General features: G+C 43.1%; 1 protein-coding gene across 6 annotated transcripts in view; it reads left to right on the top strand.

Annotated features, from left to right (window-relative positions):
- Positions 1-21,738, top strand: part of KIAA1671 (KIAA1671 ortholog) — a 650,892-nt gene that overhangs the window by 144,802 nt on the left and 484,352 nt on the right. For all 6 annotated transcript variants that reach the window (XM_069214707.1, XM_069214708.1, XM_069214709.1 and 3 more), the window contains 2 exons: positions 12,194-12,340; positions 19,681-21,358. In XM_069214707.1, coding sequence (XP_069070808.1) covers positions 19,722-21,358 — 1,637 coding nt within the window. In that variant the 5' untranslated portion in view covers positions 12,194-12,340; positions 19,681-19,721. The remainder of the gene's footprint in view (positions 1-12,193; positions 12,341-19,680; positions 21,359-21,738) is intronic.

Genomic DNA, 21,738 nt, shown 5'->3' with positions numbered 1-21,738 from the left:
CCGCGATCCATAGATGAAGGCGGTCCGTGTGCCGGAAATCGACGCACGTCTTCCCCGAGTGAAAAATAATGACGCAAGTCCGTGTGTGAAGGGACGCAACCGACGCACACACCATTTTTCCACGCATCTCCTCTTCTGCGGCCCTCTGCAGAGATTTTCCACTCTAAAGCAGGTACTTTGTGTTCGAAAGAGACTTTGTTTACTTTTTAAAGACCTAAGACACTTCATATAACTTTTTAGTGATATCTTTACAAATTCATATTGCATCTTTGATCGTTTTGACCTGCAAATAAATATTATATATTTTTCTAAACACTCTGCGGTGTATTTTTATGGTGCTCTATTGTGTTATTGTATGATTTATTGCACAAACGCTTTACACATTGCCTTCTAAGTTAAGCCTGACTGCTCGTGCCAAGCTCCCAGAAGGAGGACACAGGATAATGTGGATTGTGTGTGACTTACCCTGACTAGAGTGAGGGTTCTTGCTTGGACAGAGGGTAACCTGACTGCCAACCAAAAACCCCATTTCTAACAATATATATATATATATAATATATCCTTTCAAGCATATATGTCGGGTGGTTTTGTGCCGTATAAAGTCAGCCCAGTAGTAGGCATAAATATCTTGCAGTGATATTTCCCATTTGTTGGAGTTATGCTGGAACGTTGGTAACACCACCCTGTTATGGTCCCCATCCCAGAGGGTCAACTGTACTTCTCTGTCTATTTTAATAAATACCCTCTCTGGGAACATGTAATACGTATTTGGCAGACAGTAAAACATTTTGGAAAGTGTAGCAGCTTCCTGAAATGCTCTAAAGACCCTCCCAAGGTTAGCTGCCAGACAGAGGTCTCTATCTATTGTGATTTGAATGCCTAGATAATTAAAGCTCACTACTTCCACACTCAAGCTGTCCAGGAGAGACATGTTATACAGGCGTCAATAGGGGGCATATAATAATTACTTACCCAAGTTTATTTTGTAGCCAAAGTAGCCACCAAACCGGTATATACCCTCAGATGTCACCGATAGTGTACCTTGTGGTTCTGTGACATAGAGAAGGATGTCATCGGCATAGAGGGATATCTTTTTCCTCATGGTGGGTCAAATCTGAAATGCGGAAACCCCTAATATCTAATTGGGCACAGATCAAGCACGCCAAGGTTACCAGCATGAGTGCAAAGAGTAGGAGGAATAACAGACAACCCTTGTGTGTCCCTTTTGCGATTGGAAATAGATCAGAGAGGACCCCATTTACACACACAGCAGCCATTGTAGCCATTGTATTTGAACTTTGCCAGCGTTTGTTGCAATTAAGGCCAGTGGACTGTCGAAGGCTTTCTCAGAATCCAGAGAGAGAAAGAGGTGTGGCACCAGTCTGTCAGGGTTTTCTGCCAACCAGTTATGGATCCATCTTAGGTTGAGCTGGGTGGATCTACCAGGCATGAAGTCTGAGTGGTCCCTGTGAATCAGCGTTATGACCTTAGTCAGTTTAGCTGCCAGAACCGTGGCCAATGCCTTCGCCTCTACAGTAAGAATTGAAATTGGGTGATACAACTCGCACAGAGTCTTTGGTTTACCCTCCTTGTGAATTACTGTAATGGTTGCACACTGAAGATCTGATGGCAGCTCCCTCTCATTCCTCTCCTCTGAGACCATGGAAAGGAGTTGTGGCTCCAAGATGCCTGCATATGTTTTAAAGAATTCCACAGGGAGACAATTTGGCCTGGGCTTTTTTCCGTGTTTAAATTTGAAGACTGCTGCCAAAACCTCCATGAGAGCCACATCCCTCTCGAGGTCCAGGCAGTCCTCACGGGTTAGAGTTAGGGTGGTAATTGGGTCAAGAAACTCTTGGATTTGCTTGACGTCCAACAGGGAACGCAGTGCATAAAACTGCTTATAGTAGCTGGCAAAATCTTCTGATGTTTGGATGTTAGTCAAACCTGTTTTACCTGCATTTCTTTCAGTAGACTCAATCCAATGCGCCTTTGTCTCCTTCCTACTTAAACGTGCCAGGAGTTTACCCGCCTTATCTCCAACATCATATAAATAATGCTGGGTTGTCAGTTGTGACCTCCAATTCTCTCCTGGGGCAATTTCCTGTATTTCAGTTTTAGAGCTGCTAATATTCCAATCTTATGCAGGATTGTAGTATCTTGGTGGGGCACCTCAAGTGTACAAGTACTGGCCTCTAGTTTCCCAATACTTTCTGTTTCCCTTTTTTTTTTTTTTTTTAACATGCAATTATATGATGCGCGCAGTCTTGTGTGACTCCTTTATACGAATCCCAGATCGTTTGAGCCGATTCTGCTGTGCCCACATTGTCTGCAAAATAAAGTTCAGTGTCAATTTATATTTCCTTTCCAACATCCATGTCTCTCAGGTCCCAGGCATTTAGCTTCCATCTCAGGGAACCTGTTGGTTTGGTCCGCCCTGTGGTTACCCAAAGTGGGGAATGGTCTGATAGGTTTTTCCCTAGGTATTCTGTCCTCGTTACCTCACCGACATCTCCTGCTGTGGCAAAGATATAGTCAAGCCGGGGGAAAAAAACTCATAGACCCTGGAAAAGTACGAATATCCTTCCTCATGCAGATAGTTTTGCCACCTTAGGTCGGTCAGTCTCATCACGGTGGCAAAACTTGCCAGTGGGCTATCACGGACTGGCTGCCATTTGTCCTGAGCAGTAGATAGTCTGAAGTAGGACATCGTCAAAGTCCCACCTAGTATATGTATTGAGGAAATGGATTCAGGGAGAATGGCTGCTACTTTGTCTACTGCGGGGGCTTGTAGTTGTGGGGGTGCATATACACTCACTTTAGTGATAGCAGTCCTTCCGCATATGCTCTGAATCCCAGCGTACGTGCATGAGGATCTATCCACTTGTGGGTAACTTGAAAAGGTGGGGGTCTTGCGTATTATGCTAACTACCTCTCTAAAGTCCGCTGTGAAGCCACAAGGGCCAAGGTGGTATTGTCCCCATTACCCAGATAGGAGCATTGGGACCCCTTCAGATGTTTCTTGTAGCAGCACCACATCAGGGCGGAGTCTGCGGATGTATTGGGTCACTGAACCTCTCTATCTTGGTACCTAACCCATTTACATTCCAGTACATAACTGAAAAATGTGTGTCTCCGGAGGTCTTCCCTGTGTCATAGTTACATTTGCATCTATTTCCTGGTCTATGCCAGCTCCATTCTTCTGGGTGTTGTGGGGGGGAGGGGCGTATGCATATAAATGTTTCAATGTGCTGTCCATCCGTTAACCCCCCAGGGCTGCCCTTTCCAGCAAGGCCTTATTGTCCAGGGACCCCTGCACCTCCACGACTCACCAGAGCGCTTGGGTTATGTCTTTGTGCGGGCCCAGGCTGCCTCTCACTGTTATGGGGCTGTTTATGTATCTCCAGGGACTGATAGGGCCATTTTCAGCTTCACCCAGGTCAGCACTCTGACCGGCGTCGCAACTAGCTGGGCGCTGCTTCCCCACGCCATTCCACCTCTGGGATCAACCTGCAGTGCGTCGCGTCAGGACAGAAAAATCCCCTGGGTCCCAGCTGGTAGCAGTTACCTTACGAGCGGTCCGGCGTCCAGGGAGTCCAGGCACGACAATGCCAGGCATACGGTGTGCAGGCCGCGCTGCCTTCGGCTCAGCGCCGTCCCGATGCCTGCCATTTTAGGGAGCCCAGCGTAGCCTCCTTTGCAGTGCAACTCCTAATGTTAGTTGTTTTCCCCTGCAGTTGGCGATTCATTTCTCCCCTGGCGTGTTGCTCTACCGGTGCCAGGCATCGTCACAGAAAGTATATGGCTGGATGGTTCCTTGGGGCGCAGGATTAATGCAGGATTCTCTGGGCTAAGTAGGCGCTCCGTGAAACAGTCTGACTCGCTATCTTGTTGGCCATGCCCCCAGAGCCTAGATTTTTATTGCAAACATTTGGCATTGAAAATCATGCCAGCTTCCTCACAGTTTCTCCTGCAAGGTTCTGACAAACTGCACTACATTCTCTTGTATTTTGGTGGGAAGTCATCAATCACACACCATTACTATTTTAGTTTCCTTGTGTTAGAAACGCATCTGTCTGTCATTTAAGTCTAACCACTCATGTAACTACTGACTGACTGACTTGTGCTTACTTGCAATTACTGCTTTAATGTTCTTTCTGGCTTGGCTCACTTTAGAGCTCCTTGAATTGATTGTAAGTGATTAAAACATATGTGGCACTACTAGCAAGAGGTGCACACAAATTTGGCTTTACAGCTCCTCTTTTGTACCCTATTCGTTAATAATTGCTCATATGGTCTTACTGTAACACACATCACTCCTTCTGTAAGCAGTCGCCTCACGTTCTTTAAAGATAACCTGTCCTATTACATTCATAGGATTGTCTTATTTTACAGGATCTCGTCATTTTGATGAACCCAGAGATACTATATGCTCTGTAAAGGATGAATATCCTTCTTAGTCTTCTCTTCTGCCAACTCTCATTCAGGTTGTGTTTTAAGAAACAATTCATGTTACCTCGAATAACCCCCTGGTCAAACTATGCTCCAAAAACACTCAAAATATAGTTCTTGAAATTCCTTTCCAAGTTCACATGAAAACATAACATTTAGACATTCCACAGAGTTGTGTTTCCTCACACTACTTAAAGTAAGGATTAGTAGCAGCATTTGATGGGTAGGGGGCACTGAGCTGCTGCAACCTGAGCCCCCTGACAAGTTGGGCATCTAATAGAAATAGTGCACCAGGGAGTACTTAGTCAATTGCTTACATTCAAAGTGTTTAGAAATAACTGTGACAATAGATCCTCAACCATAAGGATAACTCCCCAGGTCCATAATGTTTTGGTTATACTTGTGCCCCAGCAACAATAACCTAACCAAACATCAGACAGGCAAGCGTGAGTTGAATGCACTGCTGTTGCCAGTGAGTATTAGACATAGTGGGCCAGGAGACGTCAGTACTAATGTTGTGGGGGAGGTGGGGAAGGGGGCGTTGGAAAGGGGTTTCATCTGTCCGCATTCCTATTCCACAATGAGGCTCTTATAGTGCATGGTTTTAATTTCCTACTTATGCTAAGCTTCTTCACTCTTCTTCGGTCCAGCCATCATGCTAGCCACTGCTGGGTAATAATATTAAAATTGTGTTACACTCTACCTTCTGCAACTGGCAAACTGAGTTTGCACATGGCAACACTCCTCCTGCTCCCACTCTATATCAAATCCACAAGTCATGTCTTTAATGTACTGAACATACTTCCAGGTGGGACTAGCATCAGATTTCCAAAACAACGTAGCAAGCAGGGAAGCATTGCAGTCTTAGACAGTGTGATGTGACCTGTCATGTAAAGCAGAAGTTTCTTCGAATGGCCACACAGCCCCTCAGTTCAGCATTCACTTTCAACAGATCAGTCTCGTAAATGTCTGTATCAGTGAACTGAGAATGATTTACCTGCATTTTCTGTTGTTTACAACAGCTTGAACAGGCTTTATGTACGATTTGTGGATGATTTAACGTTTGAATTCGTTTTCCTAATAGATTGTGGTGATGGGTCTTAGACATAGCCCATTTGCAAAACTAGAGCCAGTGTGTTGACCCTTTTTTTTTTTTTTTTTTATAATTAAATTTGTATTCACTTTCACTGTCTTATACAACAAGTGACAAGCATTAGACTGGCAATGGTAAATATTGCAACATTTTGGCACAAGCTATTTACAATACTGCTCAGTCTAGGCCATTGTGATGGAGCCATTCTCCCAGGCCCTTTTGTGTTTTCTTGAACACTTTTGGGATTCGTAGATTGCCCCTTCAGATGAAGCACAGCAATTCATTGCAACCCGCCAGCTCACCAGCATTTGAGGTTGGGGGGAGGTGGACGCCAGCATCTAGCAATTTAGCACTGTCCCAATGCCCTGGAGTGTGTGGCCTCCTTTAAGTCCACAATACCTAGTAGGGCTGTTTTTGGGAAGAGTTCAATATCCTCCCCCAGCATTGTTGATGTCTGCAAACACTCTTTTCCACTGGCTCATAATAATGGAGATTCCCATGTGATATGATAGGAGTGGGCCCTGTGCCTTTTAACAGAGACTGCATAAAAGGGTGCAGACAATTTTTGACCCACCACAAATGCAGGGATGTAAGGTAGGTCATGTGCATAAAGATAAGTTGGAGTCTGAATGGTATCTCCAGTACTTTCGGGGAAGTGCAAGCATTCCTCCAATCCTGTTCATTGAGGGAACGCACCCACTGCTCCCATATATCTTTCATGTCATTCAGGAAATTGGGGGAGTTACTAACTAGAGATTTGTCTATCTGGGAGATTCCCCCTTACCTGTGAGGGCCATAAGAACTTGTGCCTCGAGGGGCTGTACTCTGGTTTGGATTGCAGTAGTATGTACCGGGCTGGAGGCCGTGTTTTATTGGTAGAGTTGGGATTTGCTCTGAATCCTTAAAAGACTGGTAGTGTGGTTTAACTATGTGTATGCCCATTGAGGGGTCGGGGGAGAAGGTTTCAAAGGTGAGCTTCCAGTCCCAGCCTGCCTATTTGAGAGCTGAACACCATGATCCGAGAACCACTGTGGTTTTGTCTGCCGTTGTCCGGGAGAGTTGGCCTCCATTGACAATGTGAAGTATTTGATCCTGCCCCATTTTGGCCACTTCTAGGCGAAATGTTGGATCCTGCCATCCACCACTCAGCCAGTCATTTACCGTCAGGAGGTGTGATGATGCTCAGTAGTTTAAGTGGATGGCTGTCATGATCATTCCCCCTCATATGTGGACTGTACACAAGTGCCAAATGCCACTTGGGGCGGCTTGTCCTGACAGAGGAAGGAGCAGATTTGAGCTGTTATCTGAAACCAGGCCTGGGGAACTGGTTAGGGGAAGTTGTAGAGTGTGTACAGAGTGTGTGGGAGCATAACCATTTTAAATATTACCAGCCTGCCAAGTATGCTCAGTGAAATATTGGACCATTTCAAGAGGCGCACCAACAGTTTGGGTTCAATGGGGGTCAAGTTCACGCCCCATGCGAGGTTTGTTTCTGGGGCGATATGGGTGTCCAAGTATTGGAAGCTGCCCCTACCAGTCCACTATACTCAAATTGCCTTTTAGGGGCACCAGGAGAGACTTAATCCAATTAACTTGTAACTCAAAAGCCATTTGATATAGGGAGAGCATCTGGAGCCAAGAGTGACTTCTGCGACAGAAACAGGAGGACTTTTTCCAGACCCCCTCATGGGCATTTCATCTGACCAATGTTGCCAGCAGCTCTATAATTTGGGCAAATAACAGGGGGTCCCTGTCTGGTACCCTGCTTAATCAGGTAGGGATCCGAGAGGGTGCAGTTGACACGAACTTGGGCCCTTTGGTTTGAGTTATAGTATTTTGACAGTGGAATTGAACCGCGACCCAAAGCTAAGAGGCTGGAGGACAGCTTCCATTAAGGGCTAGTAGACATAATAGTGACAGCAGGGCCCAAGTTGTTTGACAGGTAGGCTAAATCCACCTGAACCCTGCACAGGGTGCTGAGCACAGCATGAAACCTCATTGGTCGTGGTGGACCAGATGAAACAACAAAGGGAGAAGTTTATTGCCCTATGCCTTGATAAACTTTGAATTCCTAATTAATGAGGGTTATCAGCTGGTGGAATCTGCCCCGGTCAGCAGGGTGACCAGGGTTGTACAACACAGCAGTGGTGGTCAGATTTAGGCTCGGAGGGAATCAACCTTTATCAGTTGCATCCCATTACATGTCTAGGAGTGGAGGCAGGAGAAATGAGTCAGTGGTAGCATTCCACTGGGTAGCTGTCCAGTTGTGGTGTTTTCCCTGTATTCATTTCCTGGAGGGCCTGCCAAAACTCAACATTGTGTAGTGGTTGCTGGAGTACCAGTCTGTCACATGATCTCGGGCATGAGTGGGGCAAATCTGCAGTAAGCAGCTGAGTGATTTCTCTGTATGACCTAGGTCGGCCAGCATAGAGCTCACGGTAGTACACTGCGAATGTTGCAGATATAAAGACAGTCTTTGTGGAATTCTTTTTGTGAGCATTAATCACCCAGGTAACCATGTAGGGTGAAGTATCTTTCACCTCTAGCGGGTACAAAGTTTACTCGATTTGTCACCCCTTTCATAGACAATCCTGGTTGAGGCCATCCAACACTTGTGTGGACTCGTCTAGAGTTGGTTGCCGGAGAGATGTCCTGGCAGCAACTAAGCAATGTTATGCCTGCTCTGATGGCCGTTTCGGATTATGGTGTTCTAGCTGATTCACTTCTTTCCCTAGCTCTGCAATCTACTAGCTCACCTCCCGTTCCTTACCCCTCAGGCAGGCCCTCGCTATGCCTCTGATAGTAGTCTGCCCGGTGACATTTACGGTGCAAGGGGAGGAGACAGAAATTGTTTGATTTCCTGTGTGCGGTATTTCGTAAAGGGTGTGTTCATGAGGTGCCATGCGGTAAGGCACCAGATGAGGAGAGTGGCACCCTGCCAGGAGCCAAAATGTAGGTTCATAGGAGAGTGATCAGAGATACCACAGGGCAGAATGCGGGACCCAGTTGTGTGAGGCAGATCCAGTGCTGGGAGGAATATAAGATTGATCCGCAATAAAGTTTTATGAGCAGCTGGTGTATGTGTGTATGACCGTTCATGCTAGTTCCACTCCCTCCAGGCATTGCAGAGCCCCTTGACCTCCATCCAGTCCCACAGATGCCCCTGAGGTCTGCTCCCAGAATCTTGGGTTCCTGTGGAGTTTTTTAGTGGGTCCACTACTGCATTGAAGTGATCCCTGGGGGTAGTCCAAGTATCAAGTACTGGAGGGTAGACTGAGTATCCATACTCAAGAGTGGTAGGACACATACACTCAGGAAAGAGATAGGGCGCCCTTCCAATGCTCTCCCCAGCACTCTGTATATTTCTTTGGGATCATAGGATAAAATGGAGACTCTATACAGGAATGTTTTTTTATAAGAGGATTGCTGATCCCTCCCCTGAGGCCCTTCGGTATCCCAAGTGAAATACTCTTATTGTACCCATATTGGGCCAGGACATGGCAACCGTTTCCCAGTAGGTGGGTGTCTTACAGTAGCAGAGTCGCTGGGGAGTGCCCTCTGATGAACTTCAGGTCTGCTCTCTGCTTAATACAGTTGTTAAGGCCATTGACCTTCCAGGTCACAACTGTAAACTACTTTATTTGGAGGGGGAACGTAGGCCTGTCTGGGTGGGGTTCCAGCTACCCCTGTTCACCCATAGTGTATTGGAGTGATACTGCGTGGTGCTCTAGTCTTCGGGGACTGGTCTGAGTATGCCTTTTGCAAACAAAATAGAAACATAACAATAAGTGGGCTGATATGGATAATGCCCCTACCTCAACTCTCCTATATTTCACCTCCCCCACCCACACAGAGCCATCTGTCACCTCATAAACACAAAACTAGGAGAATTGTCTTAAACCAGTCTCCTCATACAGATACGGGGTAAGGTTCTCCACAAATGATACATTACTGCTAACAGATAATTGCTGGAGTCAACAGTCTAGTCCCTTCAGTCCCACAGAGTTGTCTGAATCATAAAGGCTGGGGACCGTGAGCCCCTCCCTCCACCGGCAGCACCACCCTTGCCCGCAGTAATGTTTGCTCTAATTTGGTGTCTTCCGAGTCCAAAGAGTGCTGCATCTGGGGTGAGGAGGCTTTACTTGCCTCTGGCCTCTGTGATATCAGGTTAGGGGCTGCATGTTCATTCGAGGCACACCAGGGGATCGTCTGATTGCTTAAAAGGTGCCTCTCTTCAGTCGCCCATGCCGTCTCTGAACTGTCACAAAAAATGGGATTTAGAGGCATGGCTCACTTTGAGCATTGCAGGGTATTGCGAGCATGTATTGCAGTTTCAGAGCATGGAGCTTCTGTTTAACCTTATCAAAGGATTTGCTTTGTTACTGTATTTGGTGTGTGTAGTCAGGGGAAAGTTATATGCTGAAACTGAGAGACATGGTCCCCCCATTTGTCATGCCTCTTGCATAATCATGTCCCAGTCTTTCTAGCTAAGGGTTTCCGCTATGAGGGGCTGTGGCGGAGCCCTGGGAAGGGGTCCTCTAGGTTAGGGACCGGTGGGCCCACTCAGTAATGAATAAGTACCAACGATCCATGGGTATCCAAGGCACAATACACTACTCCAGGTAAATCTTCCGCTCGGTCCCCTCTGAGCCTTCAGGATACCCCATAAAGCGCATGTTTGCATGTTTTGACATCTTCTACTCTGGTCTCTAGTGTCCTTGATATGTTAGGGAGGTGAGACATCGTAGTTGTGAGTTCCATTACTTTGTCCATCAGTTCTGGAACGTGGCCTTCTGCATCAGTGAGCTGCTCAGGCATCACTTACAAGTCCTTACAAAGCAGACACACCTCAACTCCGACCTCTCCAATTTTCGTTTCCAGGGCCACTCAGGAGGTGTAAATGGCTTGTAGGATGGTGGTGGTGTTGCCTGCTTCTGGGCCTTGAGCCATGTACCAAGACTGCCCAGAGGCCCTACTCATTTCCACCATTGAGGCACTGAATTTGTCAATTTTACTCTGCATGTGCGGTGCCCCTGGCTTATCCTGCGCTATCTCTAGAGGCTCCAAGGTTCAGCACACATCTTTAGCGTTGGCTAGTCCACCAGAATTATAGAGGGTCTGCCTTGCCCAATGTCAGGATGGCCACTGCCTTTGCGAATGATTGGCATGCATGGCTGTATCTAGTCTCTAGGTGTAACCAAATGTAGATACACACTCAAAAGGTATGTATTAAGTAATTTAAATGTTACAGACGTCCGTATCTAGGAAAACACAAGTCTTTATTACATTTAAGAGGCACAGTTGATGTGTGCAGTTACTTCTGAGCAGTATATTTTTGGCGGCAAGTATTCCAGGTTAAGATTTAGTTATCGATTTTGTTGTTTTTATAGGTTACATAATAATTTTTTTAATACAGTTCACAAACACTAGAGTATGGTCTCTTCGGGCCAAGATATTTGCCCTAGAGGTTTGTCTACCCGTTAGTCTATGTGCTGCACAAAGAAGTTGCCTGAATCTTTGAGAACTTCAGGGGTCTGAAATGTATTTAGAAATAATGCCATTCATATTCTAAGGGTCTGGTGTTTGGATGGAAACATTGTTTCCAGCCGAGCAATTTTATGGTATGTTTTTTTTTTTCCTGTAGTATGTCTTCAGCTATACAGTATGAAGGTTGAGGAACATTTGCAGACTCAGGACCTCTTAGACTGTCAGTTCACTTTAGTGGCTTCCCACTTGGCCTTGAGTGGCTCATTTCTCCAGGCTACCGTTGAGGGTTCTTCAAGAAAAGTGACCCATACCTGTGGAGAGTTCATCAGTGTCTTTGGTACTGCATTTTTAGTACTTTATGCTTCTTCACTTGATACTATAATTGTTCCCTTACAGTTAATTTGCATGACCAACCATTGTCCGTATCGTGGCAGTCATTATCTGTTTCCATTGTAAATATGCAAGTAAGTGAAATATCAATTAAAAGGCCATAAGTGAGAAAAACATGTTGTACAAACTGGGCTTTTGGATAGTCTAGAAATAACTCGCACCCCTTATTAAAAAATGTTGTCAATCATTGGGAAAGAAATGCATGTATTCACATCTTTATTAAATGTAATGCTACTTTGCATGCTTTCTATCTCTATGTAGCAATGATAGTTTTTTTCTTCTTCAGAAAATCAGTAAGGCATCACCTGCATGTAGTCCTCTGAAAAAATGTTATCTAACTGAATGTCTTAGTTTAATAAAATTAATCTCTGATTTATTATTCTTTGATTTTCTATATTTAAAAAAAACCATCCAGTTGTCGTGTACAATGAAGAATTAAAGACACAATAGGTATATCTAGAGTGGCGCATTTTATGTGCCAATTATGAACAAACTAAGGGCCAGATTTTGAGTTTGGTGGACAGGTACTCCGTCAGTTATAGCCTAACGCTCTTTGAATAAAGCGGGTAGGATAGCTGTCACATTTGTATCGAAGTACCTGTCCATAAACTCTAAATCTAGCCCATAGTTTCTTTGAAAAGGCAGTGGTCCTGAGTATTGAATTTGATAGCTTTCAAGCCTGATTAGAGTTGAATATTTTGTGCATGTCATATTGACTTTGTGCATGATGCTATTTTTATCAAATAAAATCTATCAACTTTTATTTAACAGGCAGTATCATGCAGACCATCCTGCAGTGCAAGTATCTTGGAGCCCTTCTATTGCTTGCTTTGAAACATTACAGCCTTAAGAATGAAGAGTAATTTACTAAATTCAGCTTGCCAGTCATTGGTCTTTAAAAAGGCACTCAAGACTAGGGTAAGTTGTGTTGAAGTGCTTGTTTTCGGAGTGTGATGTTTTCCATAGTTCAGTTTATTTTACTTCTCCCTAAAAATATGTATACGATTCTGATTTCTATCTATTTTTGAAAAACGGAAGAGGAAGGAATTTAATTATTGTCTGCTGTGAGATCGTGGAAGAAATTGACATCACTGGTAACATGCATAATTGACTCCTCATTCCCTGCAAAGGAATTGCTTAGGGCTGTCAAAGTTTGCTCTAGTACAAGAAAACTATAATGTCTAAAATTTCACCATTTATATTGTTCCTTGCCATTTGACAAACTCATGCTTGCTAAATTAGAAATATTCTCACATTGATCTCATATCTCTTGGAGCTCTTGGTGAATCCCTGGATTGGAAGGTCTTCTCTTACTGTTAACATTATCTAAGTGTATTGTTTCCATTTTCCTCCTCCTCACACACTCAGGTCTGTATCTTGTTTTCATTTAATATTTACAGGGAACTAATCTGAGACAGTAAAAATACGAAACATAACAATGACACTATTAGTTAGTGCTAGTTTGATTTTTACATTTACAAGTAGCAATCCATCTATTCTTAATAGGGGTTACGGGGAACCTTTCAACTAGTAGGTAGCTTAAGTTGGTGAAAATATCAAGAGAAAACATAACAAAAACCCGATATTTTCAGCTACATTCATTATACAAAGTGTGAAGCACAGTACTTAAGGGGAAGGCAGACTACCCTTGTAAAGCATTTCAATTTCAGAACACATTCTTTATGTAGACTTTGACTACTTCCAGTTTTTAGAAGTTGCTTCAAGGGTTGGTTTTCGTTAAATTGTGTTATTTCCACTAAATGTGTTTGGAAATCACTGGGAAATGTACCCTTTAGTTTGGTATTAATGTTTTGAGAGGAAGTCAACGCATGTTGATCAAACTAGCTGTGAAGGGGGTCACACCTTCTGACACCAGTCACCAATGGTAATACTGCACAATAGATACCTTTTATGTGCTGCTATCATTGCCTTTGTTAATCCTGTAGGGACTGCGTTGCCCTCATCTCGGTGTGATAAATACAAAGAATGAACTGCTTGGTAAGAATATTTTGGCTGTATATTTTGTTTTCTTGATAAATGTAGTTGGTACAATGCGTTTCTCGAGGGCTTAGCAGGATGCAATTGTAAATTTGCATCACCATTTATGGTTAATCCTGAGGATTTTGCAGAGGAAACAAACCAGGTGTATGAGAGCTTCTTAGTAATATTAAAAGATCAACATTGAGTGTGTTTTCTGTGTTTGGTTACAGTGGCAGGCTTTCTGTTTTGGCTGGGTTTAGTTTCAATGAGACTCCTGACTTGCAAACTGTTTCTTAGGAACAAACTTAAATTGTGAATGTCATTGAGGAAGACTACCTGAAGGTCAGTTTGCGTGGGTGAATGTTTATGTTGCAGGGATATGTTTGTAAACATCCCAGTGTCACCATATACAGGCGATGGTTCTAGTTTGAAAGCACATGACCTAATATGGTGGTACGCCATAAGACAGTGTTCCATTTGAGTACTTTTTCCGTTAGACTGATGCTGATCAAGAATGTGTGCAGTATAGTGTCAGTCATGTCAAGTGTGGCTAATAGATCCAGTGTTGGTCCAAACTATTCAGTGCCTCTTCTTAGACCATGTGCACACATGTAATATGCCTAAGGGACACTGTCTGAGAATGGAGAAACCATGGGTAGCTATGTCAACACACCATAAAGTTCCACTTTGAATATATTTAACACTTAAGATCATTCAGACGCCCTCCTGTTTTAAATCATTTTGCTTGGGGTTCACTGGTGATAAATGGTTAGCCCTGCCCACTTGCATCTACTCCATGCCTTGATAGAACTACATTAAGAGCCTTAACAATAAATTATATATTCCTTGTTTGTTGAGTTTAGTTGTTAATGAACCAACTCTTAAGTGTTGTATAGAACATATCGTGCTTAAAGTTTGGGTTCAGAAACATGCGTTTTATGACCACAGCAATACTGTAAAAAACATTTTCATCATCCATCCTGGAATTGGTTTCTAAATTAGGGGAGGTAATGTCTTATCTTCAACTCAGGCTGTCAAAACTTCCAACAGATGCTTGGCCAACATCTTGCCTTAAGTTTCCAATATAGCAATAAATCTGTAATTGGTGGGCTGTGAATTACTTTTTTTTATTAGGAAATTATTTGGAGCTAGCTGCCATACTACAGTGGTGGGAATGTTCCAAAGGCTGCTATTTGTTTAACAAGAATCAGACTTTAAAATAGCTATAGAGACACAATTGTGGATTTGGACCTCAGAAAAACGTACAACCATTATGATTGACTGATCTTGTAAACTAAATTTAATTTTCATTGATTTATATGAAGGTGTCCTCAGCAGGCATTGTGCCATAACATAAAGTTAGATGTCAGTGTGTTTTATAAGTACTCCACTTCCCACAAACGTTTTGTAAAATTAACTGAGATGGAAAAGTTAACCCCCCCTTTCAGGCATGGTAAAGTAGCATTTGAAGTAATCTGCTGTCTCACCTGTGGCACTTGCCAAGTATTTTAAAATGCACCATGTATCAAAACGTTTCCTTAATTCTTATTGGAAACTCCCAATTCCCTTTCCATCCGCCCCACCACCATCAAAAGGTCTTTAAATCATATCTAATTCTGACCAATGTCTCCCGCCCACTATGCATGGAAATGCTCCATTTATCATAACATGTCCTAGTGTGTCATTGTGAAAGAGATTCCAACTGCCTCCGTTTTCAGAAAATAGGTGTAAAACCTTATGAGGCATGTTCATAAAGTGCAAATTTTTCTACAGAACTTTAAAATGAATCATTGAAGTATATCTTACCAACGTTTGACATGCTCCTGGTTGAAAATCAGTTGAAAAACTTCTACCATGGGAATACCTGCAACCCTGCCCTTCCTCCACCCTCCTGACCCACTAAGGATGTTTAGTCTATAACATAAGTATCTCCCTCAAATTAGTTTTGTCAACTTTGTAGGGGTCCTTTTGGGTTGCCCTTTGGTGCCCTGTTATGGCATGGGAGAGGATTAAAAACATATTCTCTCAATTCCATCTATGATTAACTCATCCAGTCTGGGTTTAGTAGATGCATTCTAGCAGTTGTTGTATTACTTGATTAAAAGCTGTTAAAAAGGTGCATAAGTAGCATTGCATAGTGGATAAAGATAAATTGGACCTCTGTGCTTTAAAATGGACAACTAGAGATGCTGGGGGCTCTATATTTTCATTGTTTTAACCCAGGTTCCTTTATGACAGTTGTTCTTCCAATGTTAAAAACATAATTTGATTTCACTATGGAACCTGTTGAAAGAAACCAGCTGTTGTGATAGAATAGCATCCACAGTGATACTTCTTCAGGTGCGATATTTTGCATTGTATTATATATTTTATCGCATTCATATGAATATTGTGGCTCAGAGCACTTCCCAGTGTGGGTTACATCATAAGATAAATAAACTTCCTTTCCTTGTTTTCTTTCTTGGCAAACTTATCTATGCATTTGCACAACAGATCATAATAAGACATCAGCAGACCACAGTAGTGCAGAAACTAGAAACAATTCATATATTTGCATTTAATAAGTTTTAAAAGTCAAAGTCCTGCCGTGATGTGATTGAAAGCAAACTTTTAAGCATATATGTATTTTACATGCAGATGCAAGCTATGTTGCTTAATGCAATATTATGCGTGAGAGTGGTCAACAAAACATTTTTTTAAATTAATGTACAAAACACTTAGCTACAATTTCTTTCACTCATACTTGTTCAGTAGTGTTAGAAATGGGGTCTCTAGTTGGCAGATGGTTTGCACCTTGTCCAAGTCGGGACCCTCAGTCTAGTCAGGATAAGGGAGATACCCAGCTCAGATAACCCCCTGCTCACCCCCTTGGTAGCTTGGTACTGGCAGTCAGGCTTATCTCAGAATCAATGTGTAAAACATTTGCACATAACACACAGTAATACAGTGAAAACACTACAAAACAACACCACACCGGTTTTAGAATAATAGCCAATATTTATCTTTGTAAAAGAAGATCAAAACGAGAAGAATCCAACATACAGTAATAAAGATATGAATTTTGCAAGAATGGACTAAGAGATATAGTTTCTTGAAGTCGATAGCTCTGTCTGAGGCTATTATGGCATCGTGAACAACAAATTGAACAGGCCAGGCTGGCCGCGGCGTCGTAGGCTTAGCGACGGTGTCGGGAAGACCCACAAAGAGTACCTTGGAAATATAGGGTGTTGTGATTCTCACGATGAGATCTGGAGTGTGATGTCGCAGACGTCTGTTCCTGAGGTCAGTGCGGGGGTTGTTGGGCCCTTGAAGTCACACCTGTTGCAAAGTGAATTCCGGGCTGATGAGGAAATTGGGAGCACTGGCATGGATGGCGTCAGGGCTGCAGTGCAAATGCGACATGCAGTGCCCACAGGCCACAGTGTAGGCAGCGGCTCGGTGATGACACCCTGCGGTGTTGGTGAGACCAGGTCTGCTGTGTGAAGTTTGGCGGTATGATGTGTGGTGTCTCGAGGTCACAGTGCAGGCAGAGTTGCTGAAGTGCTGTCGCCAGTAGGCCCAAGTACGATGCGGGTGGGCTCTGTGTGGCATCCATGGGTCCTGGTGCAGACCGGAGCGTCTGTTGATGATGCTGGAGTTTATGGCATTGATGGACCGGGGCTGCGGTGTGGGACATTACGGTGCTCCGTGTACCTCACGAGTTGTGTCCACAGACCACGGTGCAGGCAGCTGCATCAGTGTCAGTGTGGAGCTTCTTTGGAATGCCAAGGCTGTGGTGTGAGCATGGCGATGGGGAGTGTGGGCCCACAGGTCAGGGTACAAACAACAGCTCGGTGACGGTATCAGGTGGCAGTGTCTGTGAGACCAGGGTTGCGGTGCGATGTGAGGCCTGGCTCCGTGTGACTTAACCAGGTCATGGTGCAGTCAGTAGCGTCATTGACGACGTTGCTTGGGTTTTCTTTTGTTGCAGCACAAAACACACAGTTCCCAGTGCTGTAGGCAGATGAAGCCGAAGTCTTTGATATCCCTGAGACTTCCAACAGGAGGCAAGCTCTGCTTCAAGCCATTGGAGAAACTTCACAAGCAGGATACACAGCAAAGTTCAGTCTTTGTCCCCATTAAGGCAGAAGCCGCAACTGCAGACCAGCCCAGCAAAGCACACACAGCCAAGGGGCAGTATTCCTCCTCCAACTCTTCAGCTGTTCTCCTTGGCAGAGGTTCCTCTTGATCCAGAAGTGTTCTAAAAGTCTGGGGTTTTGGGTCCACTACGTATACCCCTTTCTGCCTTTGAAGTAGGCAAACTTCAAAGGAAAATCTCTGGGGTTCACAAGATCCTGCCTTGCCCAGGCCTGAATACACACACACACCATGGGATCGGAGACTGCATTGTGTGAGGACAGGAATAGCTCTTTCAGGTGTAACTGTCAGCTCCTCCCTCCCCAATCTAGGCCAGGAGAATGCAGGCTACACCCCAGCTCCCTTTGTGTCACTTTTTAGAGGGAATTCACAGCAGCCCAACTGTCGGTCTAACCCAGACGTGGAACACACAAGCAGGCAGAGGCACAGAATGCTTTAGGAAAGAAAAAGCACACTTTCTAAAAGTGGCATTTTTTTTACTGACAATCTAAACACCAACTTAACCAAAATGTGTATTTTTAAATTGTGAGTTCAGAGACCCCAAACTCCATATCTCCATTCACTCCCAATGGGAAGCTGCACTTAAGATAATTAAAGGCAGTCCCCATGTTAACCTTTAAGAGAGAGAGGCCTTGCAACAGTGAAAACCGAATTTGGCAGTATTTCACTGTCGGGACTTGTAAAACACATCAGTACATGTCCCACCTTTAACATACATTGCACCCTGCCCAGGGGTTCTACCTAGGGCCTACCTTGGGGTGACTTTCATGTAGTAAAAAGGAGGGTTTGGACCTGGCAAGCGGGTACACTTGCCAGGTTGTTTTGGCAGTGCAAGACTGCACTCACAGACACTGCAGTGATAGGTCTGAGACATGTTTACAGGACTACTTATGTGGGGGTAACAATCGGTGCTACAGGCCCACTAGTAGCATTTGATTTCCAGGCTCTGGGCTTTAATAGGGACTTAGCAGTAAGTCAAATATGCTAATTATGGGTAAACCAATCACCAATACACCTTACATCTGGAGCACTTGCACTTTAGCACTGATCTGCAGCGGATAAAGTGCACAGAGACAATAAACCAGCAAAAATAAATCAGAAAAAATAGGAGGAAGAATGCAAATAGTGTGGGGATAACTCTGCAAAAAGTGCCATTTCCTACAAGTAGTAATGCTTGACACTGTAGTCCACATGCTTTTTCTGTGAGCAATATTTTCACTTATGTTTATTTACAGTACTAATTGTATTATTAGTGACTAAGTACAACTGCAGGATGGTTGCCAAAATGACATACATCAAGAAGTAGCTTGGACATTCAGTCATTCTGTTTTTTTCCCCTCAATATTTACTATTTTACAGGAGGGTGTGGAGGCTGAAGTTTTAAATTATCTTATTCATAGGTCTGTCTGAGACAGAGCTTCTTCCTTTCCATAATGTACTGCTATATACTATTTCTTCACTTTCCCGTTGTTTTTTTTTCACTGTGTCTGTTGCATGAGTGTACTTATGGCTTCCTACATCACATCAGCGCCCTTGTGCTTGCCTGCTTCCATTTTCATTTCTTCTTGTTTGCTCTTCCACATGACTGTCATCCATAGCATTCCATCACGCTGCAACAGCCACCTCCATTTCACCAGTCTCTCTATAGAACACCTACCCCTACAGAGTTGAAGAATGTCTCTGCTAGGAATCATTGTGCTGTGTCTGAATTACATATGAATGGATGAATACCTAGTAAAGTTAAGACAGTCTTTTTTTTGTGCATGCCCTCTATACAGGTTTCGGATTTGAAGTGTAGTTCATTCCTCTTAATTTTAATTTCATCATGAATTTACCTTAGTTGTGTTACTAGTATTTGTTGTGTAAAATAGTGCATAGAGAACTGCAAAACATTGAGATTGTAAACTAAAAGTATTTTTCTGTTGTGGACCTTTACAGAGGATTAACAATACTTGTGTATACTTGAATTATCTTGCACAGTGAGTGCTCTGAAGCTTTTTGCAATAAAAACTGTTTCTGTTTGCATTGAGTAACGTAACGTCTCAGGTATCACCCACGCTTTAAAAAAAGCTTAGTTATTAATTTTACTTGATTTTACATAACCACAGTCTCTCATTTATTTTGAATGTATATTTTTCCAGGTCGAATGTTGGCCTACTGGATTTCTGAAGGATGATTAAGTATGATGATGGCTACAAAGTTAGAAATCCAGTCTGGTCATATGACCATCGCAAATCTAGCTGAAAGAGATCACCTTGCAAATGAAGGAGAATCATTAAGAACCTGCTTAAGTCCTCTGTCAGATTCAAGTAATGAGGCAAGTGACTTGTCAAGTTCACCAAATTCGGTGATTGTAAGAGAAAACCGTACATTTGGGAAGAATTTTACATCATCGAAGTCTGCATCTGAAATAAAACCAATACTTTCACCAAAACCATTTTGTAAGAAGGAGCCTTCTGAATTTGCTGGAGTTAAAAAACCAATTGTAACTTCAAAACTGTATCCCCTGCTGAAATCATGGCGGCCTGCGAAGCCTGCAGAACAGAAACAAGCCAATGATGAATTGCAGGGATCTGACCGCACTATTGGAAAGGATACCACCTTGGAAGATGAGGGCAAAAACACATATGGGCTATCTACCACAAAACATTCATCTTATTTCATGGCAGAACCAAATAAGAATCTTACTGGAATTTCCCGTTCCAAATCATTACATCTGACTCAAGAACTTAAAGATGAACGAAAAGCCACATATCCTTTGCACAAAAAACAATGGCAACCACACCATGCATTTGAGGACGTTTCAAAGCATTTACTGAGTTCTGAAAATGAGAGCTCTCTTCAGAAGGATTTTACTAGCTTTTTAAATGCAGGACAATATAGCTCAGAAGGTCTGGTGATTAATAAAGTTGCGTTTTCCTCAGATGAAAAATCAAAAGGTTTTTCAAAACATTTTGCCACTGAAATAGAGCCATCTTCTCGAGTCACGCCAATACGTCGACAAAGACCAGTATCTTTAAATCAAAAACTGAATAAGGTACAACACAAAGGTGCAGAAACTTGTGAGGGTAGCTCAGCTAAAGTATTAATTCAAAAGTCCAGACCTTCATCCATTGACACATCTTCAAAATGGGAAAGTATGTCTGTGGGGCAGTTGGTTTCTGTATCAAATGAAAGCAAAGAAAATGAAACATCTTTGAACGCTTCCGAAACATGCGTATTTGATAATGAAAATGAAATTTTGCCTAAAAAGGAAGATGGAGGACACAGTTCTGTCAAAGATTCTGTACAGGTTGAATTTTATAAACCTGATTCCCCCACTGAGGATCAGGGTGACAATATTCAATCATCTGAGCAAAGCTTTGACATGAATAACATCTCACCTTTAATGAACACTATTCATAAATTCAAGGTGTGCAACATAACTGACACCAATATTAAAAACAATAATGAAACAGATACGCCATTTTTATATCGAACCTCTGACAAAACTAAGATTATTAAAAGCAACAAACAAGAAGGGGTATTGGTGGATCAAAGAGAAAATGGTCCTTTAATGCTTACTACACAATCCACTGAAAGCTTGAAGAAAGAAGAAAATCTCACTCCAGGTGGCACAATCAAAAATCGCATCAGTCAGCTTTATTCGGTTAGTGGCACGTCTCCAGCTTTCCCAGAAGTACAAAACGAGAAAGAAAAAGGTAACATAAGCATTCAACAGCGAATTCAAGAGTTAACTGCAGAAAATGCAGTTCAGAAACCTGGGAGTACACGGCGTTCATTTCAGTCACGACCGCTTTCTGCAGATTTGACTAAACTGTAAGTACCGAAGGAGGACTGTTTTGCAGTTTTGGTTTTAATTCGTAGGTGCTAACTTGCTTACTATTCTTTGAGAACGGACTTCATTAATCAATAGGTCAATCGTAGGTAATACAGCTGAATATCTAAGTAATGAGAATTTTAATGAAATCTGTGTGTTCTTAGGATAGCAAAGGAATCAATCTTTGTATTTGTAGCTTCAGATTAGGACTCTACCGCACTGCCAGTAGAAGCCGAAGGATTAGCACCTATTGTAGAAAGTTAGCTGGAGAGGCTAGTATGCTCAGGTGTTGGTTGGATTTCCCCATTGATGCAGCATACAGTCGTATTCACAGCCTGCAAGTAGAGTTTCATTTGCAAGAGGACTGGCCCCGTGCAAA

This window comes from Pleurodeles waltl, chromosome 11 (assembly GCF_031143425.1).
Source record: "Pleurodeles waltl isolate 20211129_DDA chromosome 11, aPleWal1.hap1.20221129, whole genome shotgun sequence".
NCBI lineage: Eukaryota > Metazoa > Chordata > Amphibia > Caudata > Salamandridae > Pleurodeles > Pleurodeles waltl.
The sequence above is the reverse complement of the archived record's forward strand: the minus strand, read 5'-3'. Positions and strand labels throughout refer to the sequence as shown.